Source organism: Talpa europaea, assembly GCF_964194135.1.
Source record: "Talpa europaea genome assembly, chromosome: 15".
Classification (NCBI taxonomy): Eukaryota; Metazoa; Chordata; class Mammalia; order Eulipotyphla; family Talpidae; genus Talpa; species Talpa europaea.
The window spans coordinates 17585752-17611198 of NC_140083.1; the positions used below are offsets into that span (position 1 = coordinate 17585752).

At 43.4% G+C, this 25447-nt stretch overlaps 1 protein-coding gene across 1 annotated transcript in view; it reads left to right on the forward strand.

The window, feature by feature from the left end:
- Positions 1 to 3399: 3399 nt before the first annotated feature.
- The window catches only part of TMCC3 (transmembrane and coiled-coil domain family 3), a gene marked incomplete at its 3' end in the record, with an annotated part of 70286 nt that continues 48238 nt past the window's right edge, over positions 3400 to 25447 (forward strand). Inside the window, exon 1 of the mRNA XM_084254928.1 lies at positions 3400 to 3709. Coding sequence (XP_084111054.1) covers positions 3632 to 3709 — 78 coding nt within the window. The 5' untranslated portion in view covers positions 3400 to 3631. The remainder of the gene's footprint in view (positions 3710 to 25447) is intronic.

Here is a 25447-nt window from a genome sequence, read left to right on the forward strand (position 1 = left end):
GAAATTTAAGTGAGTCTAAAGAAATTTTAATTTGTCCTTCTCGTTGGGGGTCAGCATTTCCGGGATAGAGTTTTTCTGAGGAACCACAAGACAGTGATTGAAATGGAAAGTTGATGACTGTTGGCACACTGACCACAACCCAACCTTGGTTTGTCAGGAACCTCCCTTAGGACTGGCCTCTTTAAAATTATGTGCACACACCTGAATAGTCTACTTACTTAGCCCTACAAAAAATTCAGTATCAGACAAATTAGGGAGAAAACCTAAAGATGGACTCTTACTGGTCTTCAAAATGAATCTTTGTAAGGTTAAATTGACATAATGACTTAAGTTAATGGTAACAAGCTATTTTGTGCCTTTATAGCAATCTGTATACTTGCAAAAAAAAAAATTGTGCTGTTATGCTTATTTGAGAAGGTACCCCCAAGGTGCCTTAAATTCTGGAATTAAGGATACCATCATCATATCTGAGTCTTTTTATTGCTTTTGAAATTTTAAGTTAGGAAATTGTGTGTGTGTGTTTGTATATGTGTGCGAGAGGATGAATCTGTCTGTATCGTGAGCACCAGCAGTCATTTGTTAGAGCACTATTTATAATCTTGTACCTACTGAAACTTTCTTTATCCTCCCACCAGAGATAAAAACTGTTCTGAAATTTGTGTTTCTCTTGCCCTTGATTTTCTTAGTAGTTTTACTGTGTATCTTTGTTCTCCTAAAAAAAAAAAAAAAAAAGGGTCATTTATTCATATTTTTTAACTTTACATGAATAGAATCTTAATGTATGTAATTTTATGTGGCTTGCTTTTTTTGTTTTGTTTCTCTGTTGTTTGTGAAATTCATCCATATTGACTTTTTTAGCTTAAGTTCTGCTGTAGCTCATGTTTTCACTTTTCATAAGCAGATTTAAAAGTTCAATGTGGTTGAATTTTTATGGTTTATGCTTTTTGTGACCTGCTTTTTATAACTTGAGATCATAATTATATTCTCCCATTTTTTTCCTGACAATTTTAAAGATTGTGTTTTTTCTTCCTTATGTCTGTAATCTCTCTGGTGTTGATTTTTGTGTATGCTGTAAGATAGGGATCTATATTTTCCCCCAAGGAAAAAGACAAAGCAAATCACTCCAGTCTTTTCCTTAAAAATCTCCAAACCTTCCCATCTTCCTCAGAATTAAAGTCAAATTTCTTAAAGTGGAATAAATTGTCCCATCTCCTACTCTCTTTCTAGTGAATATAGGCCTCCCAAATGTTCTTAAACACTCCCAACATGGTTCTGCTTTGGGCCTTTTCCCTTTGCTGTTCTTTCTTTCTGAGACTTTTAATTCTTTGCTCAAATGTTACTTTAACATGAAGAACTTCTCTAGCCACTGTTACTGAAATCTCTCTCTCTCTCCACACACACACACACACACACACACACACACACACACACATACACAAACTTACTTTGATATCTCTCTGGAAGAACTTGCCTGAAAAACTCTGGGCCTGGGTCTCCCCAGTTGCGCAGCGGTTGAGCGCTGGGTTGCGAGGCTGCCCACAGCCTCTGCAAAGCCGGTTCGATCCCTGGCCACCTGGTGAGGGTCCCACATGGCGCGCAGACCTCTCCTGCCGCCCACTGCTCCCCTCAGCAGTGTACTTCGTCAGTCTGCCTGCTCTGCTGCCTGCTCTGCTCCCCGCTCTGGCTCTGGTGAATCCTCTCACCCTCCCGTGCTTCTGACTGTACCCAGTGCTTGTATAAATAAATAAATAAATCTTTAAAAAAAAAACAAAAAACAACTCTGGGCCTGGGTGTGTGTGTGTGTGTGTGTGTGTATGTACATATGCACATGCCTATATATGGACGGGAATTAAAAAGCACTGATTTAATTTTTTGAAGAATGATTTTATGATTATATGGGGTTTCCATTTTTCTCTTTTAATAAGTTCACCTTTATTTAAAAATATTAAAAATTTTACTTTCTGAATAGTGACTATATGCTAACAACTCAAGCATTCAATTTGAAAAGCATATACAATGAAAAAATACATTTCTCTCCAAGCTCTACCTTCTAGCTACCTAGTTTCCCTTACCTGCTGTCAGTTTATTGTATATTTCCTTAGTTTTTTGTATATCTTCCCAGAAATATGCTATTCATATATAAGCACATCATGTATTCTGGATGTACATAAAAGGTGGAATACCATATATATTACTCTGCACATTGATTTTGTTACTTAACCAGGGTATGTTGAGATATTTGTACATACATAGAGAGCTGTCTCATTCTATGACCGCCCACTGGATGGATGTATTATAATTTATTTACTCGGTCTCCCTCTGAAGGACAATTAGATCGTTCTCAATCTTTGTCATGGTCTTCTAACCGGTGTCCCTTCTGATGCATCTTTAATCAGTGCTTCACACAGCTCTAGGAGACATCCTCTTAACTTTCTATTCTCATACTGCCATTTCTGTGTTCAGAAACCTCCAGCAGCTGCTCAAAATTCAAAAGGCTGAACTTCGTGGCCTTAAGAATAGAGCTTTCACTATAGGGTCTCACCTACTTTTTCCACCATGTCCTCCTGAGTGGGCTTGAGGTTTTCCAAACATATCTGTGTTTTGAGGCTCAATATTTTCGTTCAGTCTGCACCACTCTCCAGCCCCCACCCTAGCACTTTTGAAGGGGAGGAGCAAAATCCTCCTTCCTCCCAGGCTGGTCTCATTGCACTCTTAACTCCTTTATAGAGCAGCTGCACTTAAAAAAACGCTCCAACCCTGTCTGCCATTATTATGCCCTCCGTCACGAACGCCAGGTGTTCAGAATTTTGCCTTCAGTAACTTATATTTAATTGTTTCCCAAACAGTCCTTTTGCTTCTAGACTCCAGATTCCTTCTGGGCAGCCACTCCTCCCTGAAAATAGAGAAAACTAACATGAAAAGATGTGCCTGGACTCCCAAGCAGCTTACAACATAAAGCTGAGCCAGACAGGCAAAATTAAACACACAAACACTGTCGGCTCTGTAAGTGGAAGTGCGTTTTATGCACAGTGGCATCATAAGAAAAACCATACATTTCCCCCAAAAAATCTCAGATGCCTGGCCTAGGGCCTGGTGCACGGTGCAGTGTCCATGCAGTGCGTGTCCAGGGCAACCACAACACGCGAGGAAGCTCTCAGGGCAAGCCTCGACATCTTGCTGGGAATCCAGAGGCGCACACACAAGTCCACAGCAGCGTGGCTGCCACTCATCTTCTGGAGGACAGGGCCGCGTGGGAAGGGGATCGAGTTGCAGCGAGGGCGCGCGGGAGGGAGGCCGGGGCGCCGCACCTGGGCCGGGTCTCGGGCCGGCGGGGCGCGCGGAGGAGGCGGGGCGCGCGGGGGAGGCGGGGCGCCCTGGGGGAGGGGCGGAGCCTCGCGCCCCGCCCGCCCGCGCGCCCCCCCTTCTCCGCCTGGGCCGTGGCGGCGGCGCGGTTCGGGTGGAGGCAGCAGTCGGGGCTGCCCGCGCCGCCCCCTCGGCCGCGTCTTCCGGGGCGAGCCGGAGCCGGAGCCCGAGCCGGAGCCCGAGCCCGAGCCCGAGCCCGAGCCCGGCCGGCTGCGCGAGGCGCGGCGCCCGCGCGCGCGGAGGGAAAGTTCCCGGCGCGCGCGCCGAGATGCCGGGCAGCGACCCGGTGCTCACCGTGGACCGGACCTACTCCGACCCGGGCCGGCACCACCGCTGCAAGAGCCGGGTGAGGGGCGCGGGCGCGCGAGGCCGGGTGGGTTCGGGCTCCCGCGTTCCCTCACTCTCGCCCCCCGCGTTGCGCTGCCTCGCTCCGCCTCTGCGCCGGCTCGGAGTCCGGGCGCCGCGGGGCCGGGGAGGGGGCGTCGGAGCCCCGTGTGCCGCGTCGCGCCGAGACCCCAGTCCCGCCGCCGGGGGCAGAGCCGAGCCAAGCCCGGACCCCGGCCCTGCGCTGCTGCTCGGCCCCCCGCGCGCCCGTCCCGGGCGCCCCGGCTCCCCGACGGCGCGCGCTCCGCCGCCCTCTCCGCCAGGGAGCGCCCGCCGCGCGCCGCGGGGACGCCGGGCACCCCAACCCCGCTCCCCGCCGGGAGACCACCCCCCGCCCCGCGCCTCCCCGAGGGGGGCGCGTCTCCCGGCCTGCGGGGTCCCGCGCTCTGGGCGGGGGGCCCGAGCCAGGTCTCCCCGAGGCGGCGCCCGGGGCGCCAGGTACCCCGCGGCGGCTGCTCCTGGCGCTGCCCGAGTGCAAAGTCTGCGCGCTGCTTCTCCGGAGTTTGCAGCGTGCGGAGCGGGCGCCCTCTCCATTGTTTGACGTGTAATTTGCTGTTGCTGATTTTGGCTCTGGGCGAAAATAGCTCGTGTGAGCGCGCCGCAGAGACGAGCGGGGTATGGGCTTCCAAATAAGAACAGAGGTCGCACCCCCAGCCCTGGTCCCAGCAAGGAGAGGAAGCCCCCGCCCTCCCCCCATGCCTTTGCCCTGTTCTGCTGTTCAGACGTCTAGGCTAGAGAGGAGTCACCTTTGGAGCAGCGCGTCCTCCAGCCTGGCATCCGTGGTGGTGGGAGATGACCTGGGGAGGTGCTGTGCTCCCCCAGCTGGCTTGTCAGGGCCTGAGGATCGGCCTCCATGTATAAAGTTCGCGGAGGTGGCGTCGTGCTCAGAATCTGGCTGCCTCTGCAGACAAGAGACCGGCCAAATGCAAGAGTAGCAACAGTGGCAGAATGTGGCTCGATGCCTCGCGCAGGGTTTGGTGTTCGACCACAGGTCGGAGATAGGGCCTGGCATGTTGGCCCAGCCTCCTTCCTTTTCTTTGGCATCCGTTGATCAGTGCAACCGAATGCTTTAAACTTTCACAGATTAAATGCATTTGGTGGACTACTTAGCCTCCTGCATCTGCTCCATTTCCAGCCTCACCAAGAACTCACTAGTGTTTGCCACTTTCTTTAAATGTTTCTCGAGACAATGTGTTGTGCAAGTCACTAGAAACGTTTTGGGGAAGAACATGTTGATAAAAGGTCTTTGGCTACCTACAGGTAGAAGTTTATGAAAGGGTGACTGGGGAAGATAGAGTTAACTAGCAAGTGAGGTGACCAGCTTTCCCCAGTGCATTACCGGGGGTGTCTGTAAAGTTAATGTTGCACTTGACAGAAGAAATTTCAGATTTGGGGGGAAAAATGTGCAAGCTGGGTTTTGCTTGTCACAACTGTGATCATCTTTGTGTAAACAACAAGATTTGTATTCTTTGCGGGATGGATGGCTGATTATAAACCCTCTTCAGCCATCTGGCAAAACTCACTCTTCGTAACTTGTGAAATGGTGTTAAAATTTTTACCTCAACTACTTACATGAGAAGTGGGGAAGCAAACATGTAATTAACTGCGGACTTTGTCTCTGCCTTATCTACAGTTGTTCCGTTTCAATGCCCATCTTTTCCCTTAAAGGTACTACACCATATGCAAAGGTTTTATTATTCCGACATTCTGTTGATGATGGTACACCTACTACAGCTGACTCTTGAATAACACAGACTCGAATTGTGTGGGTCCAGTTATACACTGATTTTCTTGTAAAAAAAAAATAAGCTTGCAGTATTGATGTTTGCTGTTATGATTTTTTTAATCTTTTCTCTAGCTTATTTTAACAATACAATATATAATAATGATATGGTATATAATAATGCATATAATATACACAGTCAGTAAATCGACCGTTTGTTATTTAAGGCTTTCCATCAGTAGCAGCCATTCGTTAAATTTTGGTGGGATGGTGTCAAAAAGTTTTATGTGGATTTTGACTGCCTGGGGCTCAGTATCCCTAACCCCATGATTGTTCAAGGGTCAACTGTACTTTGTTTTGTTAGCATGGCGATACCTGGTTCTTGCATAGACCCTGTATTAAAACCTAAGTTAGACATCTGTACTGTTCATTCTCAATTAGCTTATTGCGCAAATGAAATCTCACAAGTACTAGAATAAATCTGACCTGGGAGGGCTGTAGACAGGGCTCACAAGCAGGGCTGAGATCCCTGCCTAAACTTCTTGACTGACTCTGTTAGGATTTTTATTGTTGAGACAGCCATGTGTAGAGACAACTAATGGAAATTTTGTAAATTCAAAAAACTATTCTCAAGTGGGTCTGATGTAATTTTGAGTCTCTCCTTAAGGCTGCAATAAGTCTGCTGTAATGAAGGAAAGGCAGCCAGCAGATTTCCTGTGCAGAAATGCATCCCATTAGATGATTCTAGCTCTTGTGTTGTGGACTCAATTAGATAGAACTATAAAGACAGATTTTCTTTATACCCAGAAAGTATATGATACAAAAGGGAAAAACATCATGTAGTGTTAGCATTTAATTTCTTGATGTCATCCGCTCATTGGCAATAAACTATCCAGTTTAAGATGAACTATTTTGTGAACTCATTTGGTAAATGAGTCCCCCCTGAAAACACTAACGAAAACTGAAGGTGCATGGGATGAGCCGATTAACCTTTCAGAGAGATGAAATTTCCTCCCAGGAAGGGGCTAAGACTGAGAGACGGAGTTTTTGGTTACTAAATGGTCAGTTTTTGAGTTCAGTATTGATACCCTGTTGAGATAACAGCTCTCTCTTGCTGAGCTTGTTTTAGCCTTTGAGGCTGGAATGGTAACAAGACTGTACTATTTTAACCTGGCAGAAGTCTGTTTTGACAGTCTATTTTGACAGCCAGGTGGACTAACCTAGATTTTTTTTCCCCTTCAGTGAAAATGTAACATAAGTAATGAATTCTGTGATTGTCTCTAAGTTGACAAGTCAGAATCATTCACTTTTTTAAACTTCATCTAGGTAAACTCAGAAATGCTGTGTGTTAACTCCATGCGCAGCATCTCCCTCTACTTTTGAAAGAAAGCATATATAATGAGAATCTTTTTCTTTTTCATGACCCAGATATTTAAGGTCCATCTTTTTAAGACTATAAGCAGTCTGCTTTCTCTACAGTAACTGGTTTTTACTGATCAGTTATGTGTGAATCAAATTTTTGTTCTAATTTTAAGTGTTCTAAAATGCCTTCAGCCACTTGGCTACAGTGAACAGCTGGGCCTCGCAGATCAAATGACCTGGATCCTGTTCTGGCTCTTCACACTTCCCAACTGGGTGACCCCTGGGGCAGGGCTAACATTTCTTCGCCTTCAGTTCTCCATCTATAGAAGAAATGATCTTAGTTCCTACTTCTGGGAGTGATTGTGAGTCTTCAATAAAAGAGAATGTTTTAAAAAAACGACTGTGTGCACTTAGCTGTTACTTATTTTTATCTACATGTAAGGTCGTATTTTGTTGTTTTTTTTACTCTCTTGGTACCAATTTAATCACAACTGCTGGCTATCTTGAGTGCTTACTCTCCTTCTATCTCTAATCTGTTAATCTATCAGCCATCGATTGTGTTTTTCTTTGACATTTCTTTGGAATTCATACTTTTCTCCCCTGTCCCCCAGCCATCTCCTACCTTAGTTTAGCTCCTTTTGACTTCAGAAAGAGGTAAATGCTAAGAAGCTTCTTCATTACTCTTTAATTCTAACGACTTTTATTCCGTCCTGCCTGCAAGAACCAGACTGTTCTGCCTACAGAAACAGTTTCACTAGGCTAACCCCCAGGAGACAGATCTTGTCCTAGTGCTGCAAACTAGTGGGGCAATTTTGGGCCTTATTGTCATCTTGAGTCTTACTTTTCCTTTTGCATCCCATAGGGGTATTGAACACTCACAGTAATATCTATAAAATGTCAGGTATATAGCAAGAAGTCAGTATATAGTAGCCATTTGTTACTGCTGTATAGAAAGTGATCTTAAACTTGAAAATGCAACGGCTGCTAGTTGTATGACAAGTATAGTGATTTTTCTAGTGTTTTCAGCTTTTTGTACTCTGCATCACACGTTTCTCATCACATTGATTATTGTCATATTTGTTTACATGTTTGCAAACTGTAGACACTGGCACTTTGAGAGCAAGAGGTTTCATTCATTCATTGGATGCCGCCACCTGCTAGTTGCTATTGTAGGAATCAGGAATGTTACAGTGAATGGAATGTTACAGTGAATGGCTGGCAGCTCCAGAAGCTCAATATCTTGTGATTGTATCTTATTTTTACTCATTGTGGAGGAAATGATGATAATAGCAAGTCTTTAGCATCTGAATTAAAACCTGGGTAGGGCATGGTTGCCACCTGTAGTACATCCAGGTGTTCTGTGGTTTGGAATTAGATCCAGAATTGTGTGATGAGTAATGGCAAAGGCAGGAAGAAGAGGATGCATAGTTGTCCTCATAGTGGGAGTGGTTGGGCAGTGATCTAATAAGTTGCCTGCCTGCTACTCGGGCAGGAAATAGACCAAATAGGAATAGACTTCGGTCATAGGTGACACTGATCTGGGAAAGTGTCAGAGTGAGTGGTTTGTGAATACACTTTTAATCAGTGATTAGTTTTAATCCGAAGAGGTATTTAAAGGGAAGATGAATAATGATGACTGTCTCAAGTCAGACTTTCCTTAAATTTAAGGTGGAAAGATTGATGTGTGTGTTTCTTGAAGTATGTTTTGCATTAAGTGCACCAGCTCTCCCTTTAGGGAACACATGGCCAGCCACCACCAGCACTCCCGCTTGTCACATCCGCTATAGAACACCACGACAGCTGCTACCCAGTCGGATCACAAGATGTATTTTGCTTCAGACCATTCCCTGAATTTCTAGGGCTCTGTTAAGGTCAGAAATCAACCTAGACCTTCTGTGGGGAAATTGTCTCTGACTTGACTTAGGAGAGGCTACAGCATTCAGCCCTGCTGTTTCTTAACTGTTTTTATGTTTTCAGTGGTGGGGGCTGATTAGAGAGAAGAGAACCATGAATCATGCTACTGTGAATCAGAATGAGGACTTGACATTCCTTGGTAAAGGAGCATCAGCCTATAGGACCTGTGCATAATCCAACTGCTTCCATTGACTTGGGGGTAGGGAGATGTTACTTGAAGGAAAATGTAATGTGTTTCTTGTTTATCCCTCTGTAAGGAAGCATAAAGAACATAAAGGGAAAGTAGAATGCAGTGGCAACGATAATAGCCAACAGGCACTGAATTCCTTAGTATACACTGGGCATGATATTAAGCACTTCAAATGCACTATTGCCTTAATCCTCACATTATCCTTCTTAATCACTCCATTTTACAGATGAGGCCATTGAGGCCCAAACAGGTTAAGTTTTTATTCATGGGTCTGTGCTTATTGGGAGATGGTAGAGCTAGGATTTGTTGAACCCATACCTAATCCTAGAGCTTGCATTTTAACCACTTCCCTGTTTTCTGCCTCCGAGGGAATATGGACGAGCCCCTCAGTCTAAGTAAATCTGTTCACTCTTTGGAGATGGATCTATTCCAGTTCTGCAGGGAACCTAGCTAAATTTTGTTTGGGAGTCTTACAACACAGCACTTTGCCAGTCCTTTGTTTATGGTTGCAATATTGTGGTAAGAAATACATGTATTTAGTCATTCAGATGATCAAAATATATCTCACGCACATTTAGTTTTCATCAAAGGTCCTGTCTCCACTACTCCCCGCAAAGCCTTGGACTTTCCCACTGTTGAGAGTGTTAAAGTTGTCTCTTGCTGTGTTAATGAAAGTAACACCTGAGGATGGGGGCTTGTTCCCAAGAAACCAACAGGAATAGAGGGTGGAACTTGCATTCTCAAACCCTGACCTCCTGGAGCACAGAGGACTTGGAAGTTGAGTCCAGTTGCCAATGGCCAGTGATGGCATCAGTAATGCCGATGTGATGAAGCATCCACAGGGCTCCCAAAGGAGGGAGTTCTGAGAGCTTCCAGGTTGTGAGCCTGAAGATTTGGGGACATTTCTGGAGAAGACATGGAAGCTCCTCACCTTTTCCCTATCCCTTCTCCACGCATTTCTTCCACTGATTGTTGATTTATATTCTTCAGTGTTCTTTGTAATAAATACATCATGTAAATGGGTTCGTTATGGGTTTCCTAGGTTCTGTGTGCCGTTCTAGCAAATTAATTGAACCTGAGGACTCTCTCATGTATTTATAATTACATTTATTTCCTTACATTGTTGTTTGTTTTTGTGTAATATTTGATTTCTTCCCTTTGGTGTAGTCCCTGTAGTTCTCCCGCCACCATATCACCTATGATCCATCACCACCGTCCCTTGTGCTCCTCCCTGTTTTGACCCCTCTCCCCCCTCCTCCCCTGCTGGATGCTTCAGATCTGCGGTCAGCCTGCAAGTTTTGTCTTTTTCCTGACCCTCTGTTCCGTTTCCCTATAATCCACCTGTAAGTGAAACCATCAGGAACCTCTGATTTTCACCCAGCCGGAAAGATAATAATCTGGTCTTGCAACATCACCTGAAGTCTGAGGAGGAGCCCATGGGGACCTTTGATCTATCATCATTTGGTCAGAAGCACGGGTGACGCCGGGGCTTGGCACTGGTGTCTGAAGTGGAGGGAGGTCTGTGAAGTCTGATGCTGTGTCTGGATGGACAGTGTCAGAACTGAGTTGAATTCTCAAGATACCCAGCTAGTGTCTGAGAGTGGCTTGTTGGCATGCAGAAGCCTCCACACCCCCACTAGAAATTGGTCTCAGGACACCAGCTGTGTAATGGTCACATGTGCCCAATAAATACTTGATGAATGAAGGATTTATAGTGATGATTGATTTTTTTTTTTTTATAATGCGTAGGCTCTAAGAATCTTGCCAGTAGTTTGTGGAAGTCTTTAAAAGGGTATTAAATAAGCTCATGATTTAAGAACATGGTTAAAGAACCATCTACTAGCCTGGTATTTGGTCCCTCTGGAGGATGAACAGTTGAACGACATATATGAGGGTGGCTCTTCCTTGTGAAGACTGAGTCACAATCTGGCCTCACCAGATCTCTTGTAGGGTTCTAGCTGCCTTGGACTGAAGTTCAGAAAGTTAGACTCAAAGCTTTTACCATATTAGAACTGGAAGGGAGTTTAAACATTAAACAACTCTAGATGGTTCACTTGTATAAGAAGAAAGGAATTTCCACCAAACCAGTGCAATTATGAAACTAGTACAGACTGATTAGCATCCTCCCTTTTAAAGGGGAATTGCTTAAAAGAAAACTGCTTTAAACATTTTTAATTACCCAGTTAATTGCTAATTTACATGGGAAAAGCATCTCAGAAACAAACTAGGTAGAATGAAAATTTTAGATTATTTTTCGTAGAGAGTTAGTGAACAGATTAAAATTTTATGAGTTCTCTAAGCTTAAAAGACATGAATTTCAATGGTTTAGTGTTAGACCAATTATTATCATTTTGAATTTATTTCCAGACTTTTGGTGCAGCTGAAGTGAAGAGGGATGGCAGTTCCTATATAAACAACTGCTTTGAATCTGCTGCCACTTTTTTTTAAGATTTATTTATTTATTTATGCACACTGGGTACAGTCAGAAGCGCGGGAGGGTGAGAGAATTCACCAGAGCCAGAGCGGGGAACAGAACAGGCAGACAGACGGAGGACACTGCTGAGGGGGAGCAGCGGGCGCAGCAGGAGAGGTCTGTGCACCATGTGGGACCCTCGCCAGTGGCCGGGTTCGAACCTGTGCTGCAGAGGCTGTGGGCAGCTTTGCAGTGCAACGCTCAACCGCTGCACCGACAGGGGAGGCCCACTGCTGCCACTTTTTAAAAATAACCTTTTCTTAGACCTCCTGGGTGGTGACCTTTGACCTGTTGAGAGGTGACACATGCAGTGCCAGTTCCTATCAAGATGCCTCTCCTCAGGGGAAAGTCTGATTTCTGCTTCACACACTGACCTGAGAGCCTAACCCGGGATCAAGGTGTGACTTTAAGACATCTCTGCCTAGATGTTCCACAAGCCCCCTCAGTCTTCATGGCAAACTGAATTCATTCCCTCCCCACCCTTCCAGGTTAATACTTTGCCCACACAGGAGAATCCAAAACCAGATGCCCGGAAAGCTCCCCCAGTCACCACTCTCACCCACCACATCCTCATTTCACTTCTTCAATGTTCTCAGCCACCTTTTCCTCTTTATCCCCAGCATCTTTCTTAGTTTACTTTGGATTTGAAGGCCAGAGTGAAGGATTAAGCGTATGGACTCCGGAGTCAAACTTGAACGGCAGCTCCTCCTCTCACCTGCTATGTGAACAGCCCTGAGCACTGGTGTTAGGAAACCCAGGACAGATGTTGAGTCATTTGTTGTCTGCCACAGAGTTTACCAAACTTTACTCCTTCCCACACCTCCTACACATAGCTGCGTGCCACCTGTTCTATTACTTACTTAATATTTCTAAACCAATTCACTCCTTAAAACTTATGTTTTAAAGTATTAATGTTACTATGCTACCTGTAGCCACTGAGGCTCTGAGGCCCACAGCAGCAAATTAAAAAGATCAGCAAATGTTGAAGCAGTGTTGGACAGCTGCTAGCACAGTGTGGTTCTGTGTTATTAATGCTTTTGTTTATCCCACCTAAAATAATTCTGCATCGTTTAGGGAAACACTGCTCTTAATGTATTCTTTCTCCGCATTCCTTTATAAAACACTTCTTTTAGATCCATGGCCTAGAGGATGCTTCCAAATGCTTTAACGTTTTGGCATGAGCAAAACCCACACTGATGAGCTGAAGGCGGTCTTGCTTGGAAAGAATTGGGGAGGTGATCGTTGTGCCTGCTGCAGGCTGTGTCTCTAGGCTTCTGGTGACCTGTGAGAAACTGAGGCCGTGGAGGACCGTAAGCTGCAGAGTGGACTGTCCAGAAGATGGGGATTCTTTGGTAATTTCAGGCAAGGAGAGAAAGTGATGGGAGAGGAAATTTAAGCTCTGTGTTTTTTTGAAGTAAAGTTGAATGGAATTAAGCTGTGTATGTAGGCTTGTTGTAATATAAGGAAATTAAATTCTGCCTTGAGCTACAGACTTTGCAGAAATGTCGATAAAAGCACTGTCCAAAAATAAAGTAGGCCCTTAGTGAAAGCTCTGCTTCAGCACCTCAGTATCAATATAGCTGTTGCAGTGTGTGCAACTGTGTTTGGGGCCAAAGTGCCTTTTCTCTGTGTTTGGAAAGATGGTGTGATAATCCAGAAGGCCCGGAGCTTGACTTTGGATAGTCAATGGTGTACTATTTTAATCTCACTAATTGGAACAGGTGTTCTTTATTTGAGACTGAATCACTAGTTGGCATAGAATTTAATTTATCTGAAAATATGAGGTCCATTCAGTAAGAGCTGTTCGGGCTGTGTATATTGTCATCGGTAGAGCGCTTGGAAGCTTCAACCATTTAAAGCACAGAAGACTGAGCGGAAGATCGAAGAAATGCAGTTTGATAGTTTGCCACTTTGATTGCATTCTTAAATGTTGAGTGTAGAGCTGCTGAAGGAATACAGTGGAGTGTGGTCTGTCCAGATGCTTGAGAGGTCTGCTTGTAAAAATTTCTCCAGATGAGATAGAAGTCTGAAGTATATCCTTTAAATTTCACTACCTACCCCCCTGCCCCCAATAAGATAGCATGGTTCAAAAGGACTTTATGCTGTCCTCATATTTTTATGGGTATTAGCACATCCTGAGGCATGAGATGAAGGGGTGTGTCAGTGTGACTCAGCTGACCGCAAGTGCTCAAGTTGAGACACCTTCACACACCTTTAATGAAATCAGACACGGTCTCCAGATTATGAACTTCACCAACTGGACCACTCCTTTAATCTTCAGAATAAACTCTGCATGGAGTTTTGTCAGTCCCTGGGCTTAACCCTTCAACAGCACAGAATCCCAGCTTCTTTGCCCAACACCCAGGGTCTCACCTGACCTTTTTCTTTCACCCATTTTCAGCCCCAGAGCTCCGGCCTCCTTTCTTGGGGGGCACCCTCTGTGCTGCACCTCCCCCTGCAGTGACCTTTAGGGCTAACCGTCCCTAGGTCCAGCTGGGCAACCAGCGTGCAGGGGGAGAACAGCAAAACCCTACATACCTGCTGCACCTCCCCCTGCAGTGACCTTTAGGAATGGCTTTCACCAGGGTCCCTAGGTCCGGCTGGGCAACCAGGGGGAGAACAGCATAACACCCTGAAGCAGAGGAAGTACAGCGGAAGTTCCCTGAAAAGACAGAAGCTTATCAAAAGATAATGACCACCAAGAACCACTACAAGAATGCTAAAAATCTTATCCTGTCTTTTTAGAACTACAAACTTTAATCCCTTATTGTCTTTCTAAACTTCCTTCTTTCTTCTATAAAAGTCATTGCTTGTTATGTAGATCACCTCCCTGATGGTGATAGGCTGAGCCCTTGAGCAAGCTGATTTCATTGATATTCATTGTCCCTGTGCTTTTGGAAAACATATTTATATTGGTCACAAACTCAAAGAAAATTACACTCAGATTTTCACTCTTGAAGTGTGTCTGTTTGTCATTTCTTTCACCGACACCCTGACCACCCTGCACGCTTCTCTCAACCCTGAGGTGGCCTCTTCGTCTACTGCTGTGCTGGTCGGCGACACCTCTGCCCCACCCCCACCTCTCCATGGTACCTGCTCCATCCTCACCTCACAAGGGATGCTTGTGTTCTGTTTAGGCATGGAGACTGGAACTTAGATGGGGCTTTAGAAATACTGAACAAATGAGTGAATGTGGGCATGTTGTGAAATTGCGTGATGGGACTTGAGAAGCGAGAAAACTTACTCTATTCTTGGTCTGTATCAGTGCACATTAATCTACCTTGTTTTAATTGCTCTACAGGATTCCAGTGTATGGGTGTTCCATAATTCCAGTCATTCCATAGCTCATGATTAACGGACTTGCATATTGATTTCTTTTGTTATCACAGGCCCTTCAGTGACTCTGTTGGACACGCTTCTTTCTGTACATACCTGAAGATATGTTAGTAAGCTCAATTCTTAAAAAAAGAATTTTCTCTGCAGAGGGCTGGTGCATTTTAAATTATGATGTTGCCAAATTGGGTGCTGTACCTATTGTATGTCAAACACTACGTGCTAGGAGTGCAACAGTAATTGAAACTGATACCAGTTTATGTGACCTTGTGTGTCACTCCTCAACTCCTATCTTTCAGACACAGTATGTGATAGTTTCCTGATCCTTCGTCATCTGATAGTAAAAACTGGTAACTCATTTTAATTTATATTTTTTCCTGATACAAATGAAGTTGATCATATTTTTAAAATCTGCATTTAGAAATCACTATAGGCCCATGGCAAGCAGCAAAAAATAAAGCAATGTCCCATGTAGTTCTCACCCACATTTTCTCAGTGGTTACTTTGATAACTATAGTACAATAAGTTGATCATCCCTTACTTAAAAAAATTTGTTTGTGTTGTGAAGTATATGTTTTATATATTCTGTTCATTTATCTATTGGAGTTTTAATATTTTCAGTTTATTTGTAAGTATTACTTCAGTAGGTTGCTTTGTGGGGTATATGTTTTATATAGTCTGTTCATTTATCTATTGGAGTTTTAATATTTTCAGTTGATTTGTAAATATTACTTATTCAGCATGTTGCTTTGCATCTGAATCCCCCCTCCCATTTGTTACTCTAAATGTATTTTCTACTATTGTGTAATGAATTACCACAAACTTAGCAACTGAAAACAATACCTATTTATTATCTCACTGTTTCCATGAGCCAGAAGTCCATGAAAGGCTTATCTGCACCATCATCTCAGAGTGTCATCAGCCTAAAATCAAGATGGCAGCAGGACTACAGTCTCATCTGAGACTTGGAATCCTTTTCTACACTCATTGACTATTGAATTGAGTTCCTTGCAGCTATAAGACTGACAGTCTTATCCTTCAGTGGCAACACAGTTTTTCCTGTCTCATAGCTGTGTCCACAACATAGTAGTCTGTTTCACAGCCAATGGAAGAGCCTCTCTGTTGGATTTTGTCTCTTACCCTCAACCTTCTTTTCAAGGGCTCACCTGATAAGGTTAGGCCCTCTTAGGTAGCCACCTTTCGAGTTAAGTCAACTGATCAGGAACCTTAATTACAACTGCAAATTCTTCTACCTCTACCCTGTAATGTATCTTAATTGTGGGAGTGAAAGTCTTGCGCACACAAGGAGATAACAGATATCAAGCAGGGTGTGTGTGAATACCAGTAGGTGGGCCCCTTGGGACCCTCCTAGAATTCTGTCAGCGACATTCAATATGACGTATTTTGTTTAGCACATAGCTAGCACATAGCATTTGATCAATGTTTGCTGTGTGCTAGCAGGGAAAAGTTAGCATTTGCCATGAAGAATTAAAGTTTTATGTGTTAATAGGTTTGTGCTATTCTTTATTTTTTTAATATTTATTTTATTTTGTAGAACTGGGGTAGGTCAGAAGTGTGGGGGATGAGACGATTCACTAGAGACAGAGTGGGGAGCAGAACAGGCAGATCCACTGAAATACACTGCTAAGCGGAGAAGTAGGCAAGACCGAAGAGGTCTGCTGTGCCTTACATGGGTTAGCTCCTTGGCTGGGGATCTAACTCAGACCTTAGCAGTGATAATGCTGAGATTTAACCCCTAGGCCACCATGGAAGCCCAGTTTGTGCTATTCTTATACTGGCTTTTCATACTCAGATTCCTTTAAAAACCAAATACATTTAATACCTTTTATGATTTTTATTTTTATGTATTTTAATACTTGATGCAATTAGAATTTGATTGCCTTTCAGATATCTACAGGGTTATCCCTGTACCATTTCTTACTCGTTTCCTCTCGAAAAAACACACTTGATAAAGTTTTACTTTTTCTCTGGATTTTAAAACTATTGGAGTCTGAAGTTGTAATTTTTATTGTATTCATTGCGCATTGCTTTCCCACTCTCCCGCCCCACCCCCCAAGCCAGAGTAAATTATTTTGAAAACCCTACCTCATACATTTAGGAAACTTTCAAAAGCAGTGTGATTCCAGCATCATTCATTCGCAGTAAGGAAAGACCAAAAGGTAGAAAGGAAGACATGGAAAAGTTTGGTCTCGTCTTTTAAATTTTGCTGTCAATTCCCTTTTGAACTAGGTGAACTTTGAACAAGTTCTATTTGATATAGAATCCCACTTATCCACAGTTTTGCAAAAGCTGTGTAAAGGATGTGAATTGTCCTTCCTAGCTGCTGCTGTAAATGCCCTCAGTCCAGCATTCCAGTCGGGAAGATGGAGGAGCAGGATCCCATCCTGAATGTGTGCTCTGCAAGCCACAAGCCACTTTCAAGCTTGCTTTCCTCTCACTTAGTAAACATTTGTGTTGGACTCAAACTGGGAAATTTAAATTGATTTGTCACTCACATTAAGATAATGAATGCAGCAGGATTTCCGCTTGTGGGTAAATAAATAACTTTTTTGTCTTAGTTATCCTTATTTGTAAGTTAGCCCTGTGGCATGCTGACTGTCACCAGATCTTGGGAGTTGTTACATGCACCTGTGTTAATCACTGACGTACACCTGCCTCGTAATTTCAGCCTACTAGGGAGGCTTAGTTTTTGGTGACTGTGCCCAAAAACCAGCTCTGAACATTTTATAACCTGAACCAAGAGTGTGTTAATGGTGGAATGAATGAGCTTTTGTTACAGATGCTTTCGCTTGGGAAAAGCACTGAGCTTGTAAAATCTTCTGACTTAAACAAATTATCAAGTGATATTCGTTGTGTCAAAGCTAGCCAAAGTTTACCTCATATGCCTAGGAATCTAGAGGCATTTACTGAATGGGCATCTGTTGGGTATGCAGGTGGGCACCAGAATAAAGCCAGAGTCAGCTTGCACTCAGGTAGCTTCTCTGTCCTGTTGCCACCCAGGGAGCCCCGAGACTTCCTGTGTCCTGGAGAGCTGTCACTGCTTGGGTCAGTGGGAGCACGTGAAATGCTACTGTTGAGAAATGTGACTAGTGTGCTGGCCATTCAAGATGATCTAATATATTATCAAAGTTTCTGAAATCCTGGGGCTCAAATTAAGCTCTTATTATAAAGACAAAATGCAAGCTCATCAGCCTCATTGCTATTTAAGAAGAGCTTTGCATACTGAGCCCTCCTATTCCAGCAGACTCTTTTTTTCAAGCTTTTATTTCTGTGGACAGATACATGAATGAAGTAGTTTTGCATTTGTGTGGCTTTCTTTAAATGTTGATACCTTCCTGACCTTCATTTTTGAAATTTGTTGCACTTTTGGGATAATTCAATAGTAGTGTCTCTAAACAAGAATAATACACATGCTGTCTAAAGACAGACACAGGGCCTCCCCGCTGGCACAGCGGTTGAGCGCTGGGTTGCGAAGCTGCCCGCGGCCTCTGCAGCGCCGGTTCGATCCCCAGCTGCTCCCTGGCCATCGGAGGAGGGTCTCACATGGCGCGCAGACCTCTCCTGCCGCCCGCTGCTCCCCTCAGCAGTGTACTTCGGTCCTTCTGCCTGCTCTGCTCCCCGCTCTGGCTCTGGTGAATTCTCTCACCCTCCCGCGCTTCTGACTGTACCCAGTGCTTGTATAAATAAATAAATAAATAAAAATTAATCTTAAAAAAAAATAATAAAATAAAGACAGACACAAAGATTGTGTTCCCTGATACTCTGGACCTGTCAGAAATCCCAATTACTTTGTTAGTTAGTAATTCTTTAAAATAATTGCTCCTTAGTTTATTTACAATAGCTTCAAATATGGCTGGATATTTTTTTTTTAAGAACAGCTAGCTTATTAAATGCTCAGCTATTTTAATTTAAGCTTATGTTTGCTTTGGTTTTTCAATTTAAAATTGAAGTTAATATCCTGTGGAAGTAAAATGCAGTGACATCAGATTGCAAAATTATAAGGTAATGAAATGACCCATCAGGCAATATTTCACACTATATTTAAAAAATAAACCAGATTCATAGAAGGGAGAATGTTCTGAACATGGGGAAAACCCATATCAAATTATTAAGATGTTCTGGTTAAGTATTGAATAGACAGTTACCTTTAATTGTTAAATGCTTAAAACATGGGAAAAAATATACTGATATACATACCTCCTAGGCTTAACAGATGTTAACATTTTGCCATGTTTGCATCAGATTTCCGTCACCTGTCTTTCAGAAATAAGTGCCTTCTCTGAATGCCTCTTCCCTTCCTGCTTCTTAGAGGTCTCTATAACCTGAGGTTGCTGTATATCATTTCTTTGCATATTTTTATACATGAAATGAATCCATAAGCAATATAGTATTGTCTCTTGAATTAAATATTCACATAAAAGGCATCTCTTTTGTAACTCGCTAGTTTTTCCACCGTGGTGTTTGGAAATTTATCCCACTTTATTCCTGTTTTTCACTGCTGTACATTTCAGTCATAGGTAGGTTGATTCTGAGGTTCAGAAGTTCTGTATGCTTGTGGGACACTTCCTTTTGGGGAGATGCCTAGAAGGGACATTGCTGAGGCAAAGGGAAAAAAGAGTATCTTCAACTTTGCCATCTGTTCTTAAGGAACTCTGTTAAATAGTTATACTTCCAAATAATAGTTGTACTTTCAAAAAATAGTTGTGGTTTTTCAAAACCACATTTAAAATCTGTAACAGAAAGGTTTCATAATGACGTTAGATTTTGTGTAGGTGTTAAATAGTATTTGTTTAAAGTTTGTGCGCATTTTATTTTGTCTGACAGCAAATTGAATTTGAATTTGCTAATCAGCAGTTTTTTTTGAGCCTCAAGAATTTGTCATCTCTATGCTTACTCATTTCTGTAAAAGCTGATGTGTTAGTATTTATTGATCTATAAGTATATAAACTTGAAGTAAGTTTTAAATAATTAAATACAGCAAAGCTTCTCCCCTTTAATTGTACAGTTCTATGAGTTATGACAAACTCAGTCTTGTAACCATCACCCAAATAAAGTACTGAATGTTTCCATTAATAGTCCTCTTACCATTGTCTCAAGCCCTGGCTGCCATTGATCTTTTTTCTGTCCTCACCGTTTTGCCATTTCTAGAATGCAGTATCAGTGGAATCACATACTCTTTTTGAGTGTGACTTCCTTCACCTAGCATAATACTTTCGGGGATTCCTTCATTTTTTTTTGCCTATATCAGTAGTTCATTCCTCTTAGTAAGTTGTATCAGTATATTTTTAGGAGTACTAAAGTATGCATTCATGATACATGAAAAATGAAACCTGTGACTACATTTTTTTTTTAAGATTTGTTTATGCATGCAAGAGCTGCAGTACAAGCCAAAAGTGTGTGTGTGGCGGGGGGAGGGTGAGAGGATTCATCAGAGACAGAGTGGGGAACAGAACAGGCAGATTGACCCAAGTACACTGCTGAGGGGAGCAGTGGGCAAGTCAGGAGAGGTCTGCTGCGCTATGTGGGTTGCTCCCTGCCGGGGATCAAACTTGTGCTGCAGAGGTTGCAGATAGTGTCATAGGTTGCTTCTTAACAACCCCTTGTGCCACCAGGAGGTCCCATGTGACTAATTTATCTCAGCTTTTCTCATGTCACTGCTACAGTATTATAAAAAGTTTGACCTACCCTCAGAAGCTCTGGGTCTTAAGGTGTCCGTGTCAGTTGTTAAGCTGTCCCCGCCTTCTCTCCCTTCATACTCATATCCTCCTTCAGGGATGTCTCCTGCCAGTTGTAGAACATTTTGGGGAGACATGGATGAATAGTACCAATTTTCGTGGTTTTGGTTCACTTCTTACTAGCCATATATATATATATATATATATATATATATATATATATATATATATATATATATATATAGTGTGTGTGTGTATGTGTGCATTTTATCCTCATGCAAAGGAATTACTGATTCATGGGCACCACAGATAGGTTCTTCGATTTAACTCAGATGGAAAAAAGATGCTGCAGAGAAGAGAACAGAGATGCTAATCGTCATGGCAACGAGCAGGTTTTTATAGTGGAACACTGCCTTTGTAACCCAAACCAGTCACCTTTTTTCTAACCACAGAAAATAGATTGACTCAAACTTAAGGAATTATAGTACCATTTCTCAGTGTGGTTTTATTTATTGATTGATTTTTGGGGGAAGTCTTGCAGTGATTTTATTTATTTTTTTTTTTTTTTTTTTTTTTAAGTTTTGCTTTTATTTGTATACAAATTGATTGGTCTTTCATTGTCTCTGGATTTTGGGTCCTAGTTAGAAAGTCTTTTCCTACAAAGACCTTAAAAAGGATTGGCCCATAAATATTATTCAGCAATCAAAGATAAACTCATGCCATTCGCAGCAACGTGGATGGAGCTAGAAGGAATGATGCTCAGTTAAAAAAGCCAGAAGGAAAAAGAAAAATATCGGATGGTTTCACTTATAGCAGGAATATAGGGGAACCCAATAAGACATCAGTGTAAAAAATAATACAGTACAAAACACAACAAAGCAAAAAGAGACAATTATAAACCAGAGCCATCCTTGCAGTGATTTTAATTCCTTCATTTTCAGAGTGGAAAGACACCTTTCAGGTGCCTTAGAAATTTACAAAGTCAGGTACTTCTGGCTTTCCCATTATTATGCGACACCCTCCTCTGCCCTCCTCCACCCTCTCCTGTCTAATCCACTTGGCAAGAATTTTTATAAGGGAGTAGAAAGCAGATGAGCTTGGAGTCTGAACAGACGTGACGTGTTCTGTGCATGGGCTCCTCCCTGGGAAAAGTATCCCAACTCCTGTCCTTTAAAAGCTTTTGCTGTTGGACCTCGTGCCATCGTGTGCTTGGTTCTTCGCCTCTATTGCTCTCCACATTCAGCAGATACTGAGCATCTCCCTCCTGTGAGTCACTGTCTAGGTGGAAGGTTCAAAGTCCATCTTTTGCTAAGAACTGGAGGATTGATCCCGGGGTTTTCTTTTGTTACCTGTGGTGCGGTTTCACAGGCCAGTGTAAGACAAGACGGCTGATGTGAGCAGGTGCAACTTAACTTGGGAAAATGAGGACCTCCTTGAGTCTTCCAGCAGAGGCACTCAGAGAGGAGGCAAACACAGGGCTGTGCTTTATTTGCCCCGAGCTTCCTGACCCAAAGAGTCTCCTCCACCCAGGACCTTGCCTCGAGATACCTTGAGCTCAGGGGCCTCTGGCCCTAACACGGATCCTTGGACAGTATCATCGAGATTGGTGGTCGAGATTGCTGTGTCTCCACAGCATGTAACATGGAAAAGGAGTCACTTGGACACATGGCAGTGGATTTTAAAATACGCCCCCTCTAGCCTCTTGGGCTTGCTTCTTCTCACCCCCTGTCGCCCAATTGTCTGTCTCATTGTTTTTTCCACCAGGTCTGGAGTGGCTTGTGGGAGATGTCAGGCCAAAGTCCATTCCTTAACAGCACAGGTGTGGATCATGTTTGTGGAATAATCAGCAAATACATGTTAAGCATCAGCTGTGTCCCAGGCACTTCAGGGAACGAAGTAAAAATCTCCACCCTCATCAAGCTCATACTAGTACAAGGCAGACAGCCCAGAGATCAAAAGCTAAAACACATTATGGTAAATGATGGTGAGGGCAGTGTTGGCAAACAGATGCAAAAAGGGGGCCAGGAGGCCCAAGGTGTGGGAGTAGAGGGAACAGTTATAAATAGGCAGCTCCAGGAAAGCCTTCTCTGAGATAACTGAGGGGGGACCTGAGAAAAGAAGCCATGCTGATGTGCAGGGAAAGCGTGTTCCAGGGAGAGGAGACGGCCAGTGTAGATGCTCTGAGACAGGAGTGTGCTTGTTGTGTTGGAGGCATATCAGACAGGCTGTGTGGCTGTAGTAGGGTGAGCAGATGTGAGAGGTAGTAGGGAAGCTCTCTGCAGCCTTTGCAGTGTCAGTTTGATTCCTGGCCAGCCAGGGAGATTCCCACATGGCGCGGCAGACCTCTCCTGTCTCGCCCGCTGCTCCTCTCAGCAGTGTATTTAGGTCATCTGCCTGTTCTGCTCCCCACTCTGTCTCTGGTGAATCCTCTCACCCTCCTGCACCTCTGGCCTGTACCCTAGCTCTTGTATAAAAATAAATCTTCAAAAAAAAAAAAAAAGGTAGTAGGAAGGCCAGTTAACTCAACAATACAAGTTTTACAAGGATTGCCTAACTGCTGAATTACATGTAGGTCATGGGTGGGCAAAAACTGGTGCAGAGAGACCTGGGGGGAGTTGGGAGAGAGGGTGCTGGAGTGCAGGGGATAAGAAATGGTCAGATCTTCTAAATGCAGGCTATGCGGAAACCCTCCCTCGGTATGCTCAGACCTCTGTGGGGCCGCTTCATGCCTGGCTGAGGACCGAGGGCCTGGTTTTCAAATCCTGATTCTGCCACTTTAAGTTCTGTGGGTTCATCTTAGGTAATTTGCTCAACCTGTTTGAGCTGCTTCCTTGTGTGAAAATGAGTATAATTCTTTATAAGAATGCTGAAGGCTTATGTAAGATAACGTGCTGAAAGGGTCTTCCCTGACTGTCTTTCTCCACTCACCCCTACCCGGTCTCTTGTGTGCCTTTGTGACCTTGTCACTTTTGGTTCACTTGTCCCACAGAGATTGTATCTCCAATGCTTGGCACATACTGCAAAATTAATATTTAGATGGACAGAGAAACGGGAGGAAGCGAGGAAAGACAGGAAGATGAATTAAGACTTTCCCGCTTAGATATTAGTATAATATTTGAGTTCACACATTCCAGCAGACAGCAGGACTTTTTCTTTTTGGAGTTCAATGTTTAAGGACATCAAATGATTAGTTAAAGCCTAGGCTACATTTCTTATTTAAATAAGGCTAATTAGGGAAGACATAGAATCTTATTTCCATATTTTAAATTTTATCTTCCTGCTTTTGGCTTGTAGGAAGATATTTGAAGATGCTAATTGGGTTTTTTTTTTTTTTACTTAGGGTTCTTTAAGAATACAGATGTGTTAGGCGATTTCATCAACAGTCTAGAAGATTTTCCAACATTTTATTATGCAAAAGGTGGTAACAGTTTACCATTACCTGAGTACACGGGTGGTCTAAATTACTCTTCACAGTGTCAGTGTAGTAGTTTGAATGCCTTGTGGGTTTGGAATGCTTCTGTTACCTACTTACCACGTGGAAAGGTCCAATCCCAGCGTAGCTTTTCTGTTCGGAAAATTCTGTGATACCTTGTTCACTGTGAGATCATTTGACCTTCATCCAGAACTGCTGCGGTATCGCTTATGTTTAAAAGTCTGTGTTACAGGTTGCATTTTGTCCTCAAAGATATATTGAAGTCTGTGATTTATAATAAGAAATATATATTTGGTTTGCGTCCCCATTTCTGACACAAAGCTCCTAGAACCCTTGGAATTTTCTAAGTGATGAGAGTGACAAAAGTGAAATGTGTACCTTTTGTTACTTATATATCAAACTCCTTTCAGCCATGCCAGGGTTTATGTTGATGAGCTCACTTTTGGAAAGCACCGGAAGGATGGTACTGGTTGCTAGGGGAACCAACCAGGATTAGAGGGTTGATTGACACTTTCAGTACCACCCCCACTTCCAGGAAGGCCAGAGGTGGATTTAATCATCAGTGGTCAGTGGTTTGATTTACCATGCCCTTGTGGTGAAGCTTCCATAAATCCCAGGGACAGGGTCCTGGAAAGCTTCTGGATTGGTGAACATGCTGAGGTGCTGAGCTAGGTGGTCCAAAGAGGACACAGAAGCTTTGCTCTCCTCCCCACAAACCTTGCACTGTGCATCTCTCCCATCTCGCTATTCCTGAGTTAAAGACTGGTATTATGGATGTGTAACCTGCTAAGGAACTGAGTTCTGTCATCACTCTAGCAAACTCATCAACCAAGGAGGGGATCGTAGGAACCTCTAATATACAGCCAGCTTATCAGAAGCACAGGTAACAACATGAACTCACAATTGGGGTCTGAACTTGAGGAGGGCAGTCTTGGAGGCTGAGTCCTTCACCTTTGAGATGTGATACTGTATCTGAGTAGTGTGAGAATTAAGTTGTAGGACAACCAGTCGTATTGTAGAATTTTTTTGTCTTGAGACCACACAAACACATACACACACACACACACACACACGTGCGCGCAAACATTTGGTGACCAGAAGAGTAGTGTGAAAATAGAGGAGACATACAAGCGTGAGTTTTTCTTTTATAAAGTCCTAGTCTTTCTTGGAAATATGGTATTTACAGAGGAATCAAGTTAAAATGAGAGTATTAGGGTGGGCTCTAATCCACAATGACTGGTGTTCGTACAGAAAGGGTAAATTTAGAGATGGGCGTGCACAGAGGAAATATGATTTGAAGACACTGGATGGATCCTAACATGTAAAGGTGGAAGGTTAGTGATGCAGCTACAAATCAAGGAATGCCTGAGGCTACCAGGACCTAAGAGAGGGTCCTGGAGTAGTTTCTTTTTAGCAACTTCAGAAGGGACCTACCTGGTCTTGCTGACATCTTGGTCTCAGGTCTCTGGAACTGAAAGACACTTTCTGTTGTCTGAAGCTGTGCAGTTGGTGGTTCTTTGTTACACAGCCTGGGAGACTGATACGGTCAGCCAGCATATTTCCTTTGACCCCCACA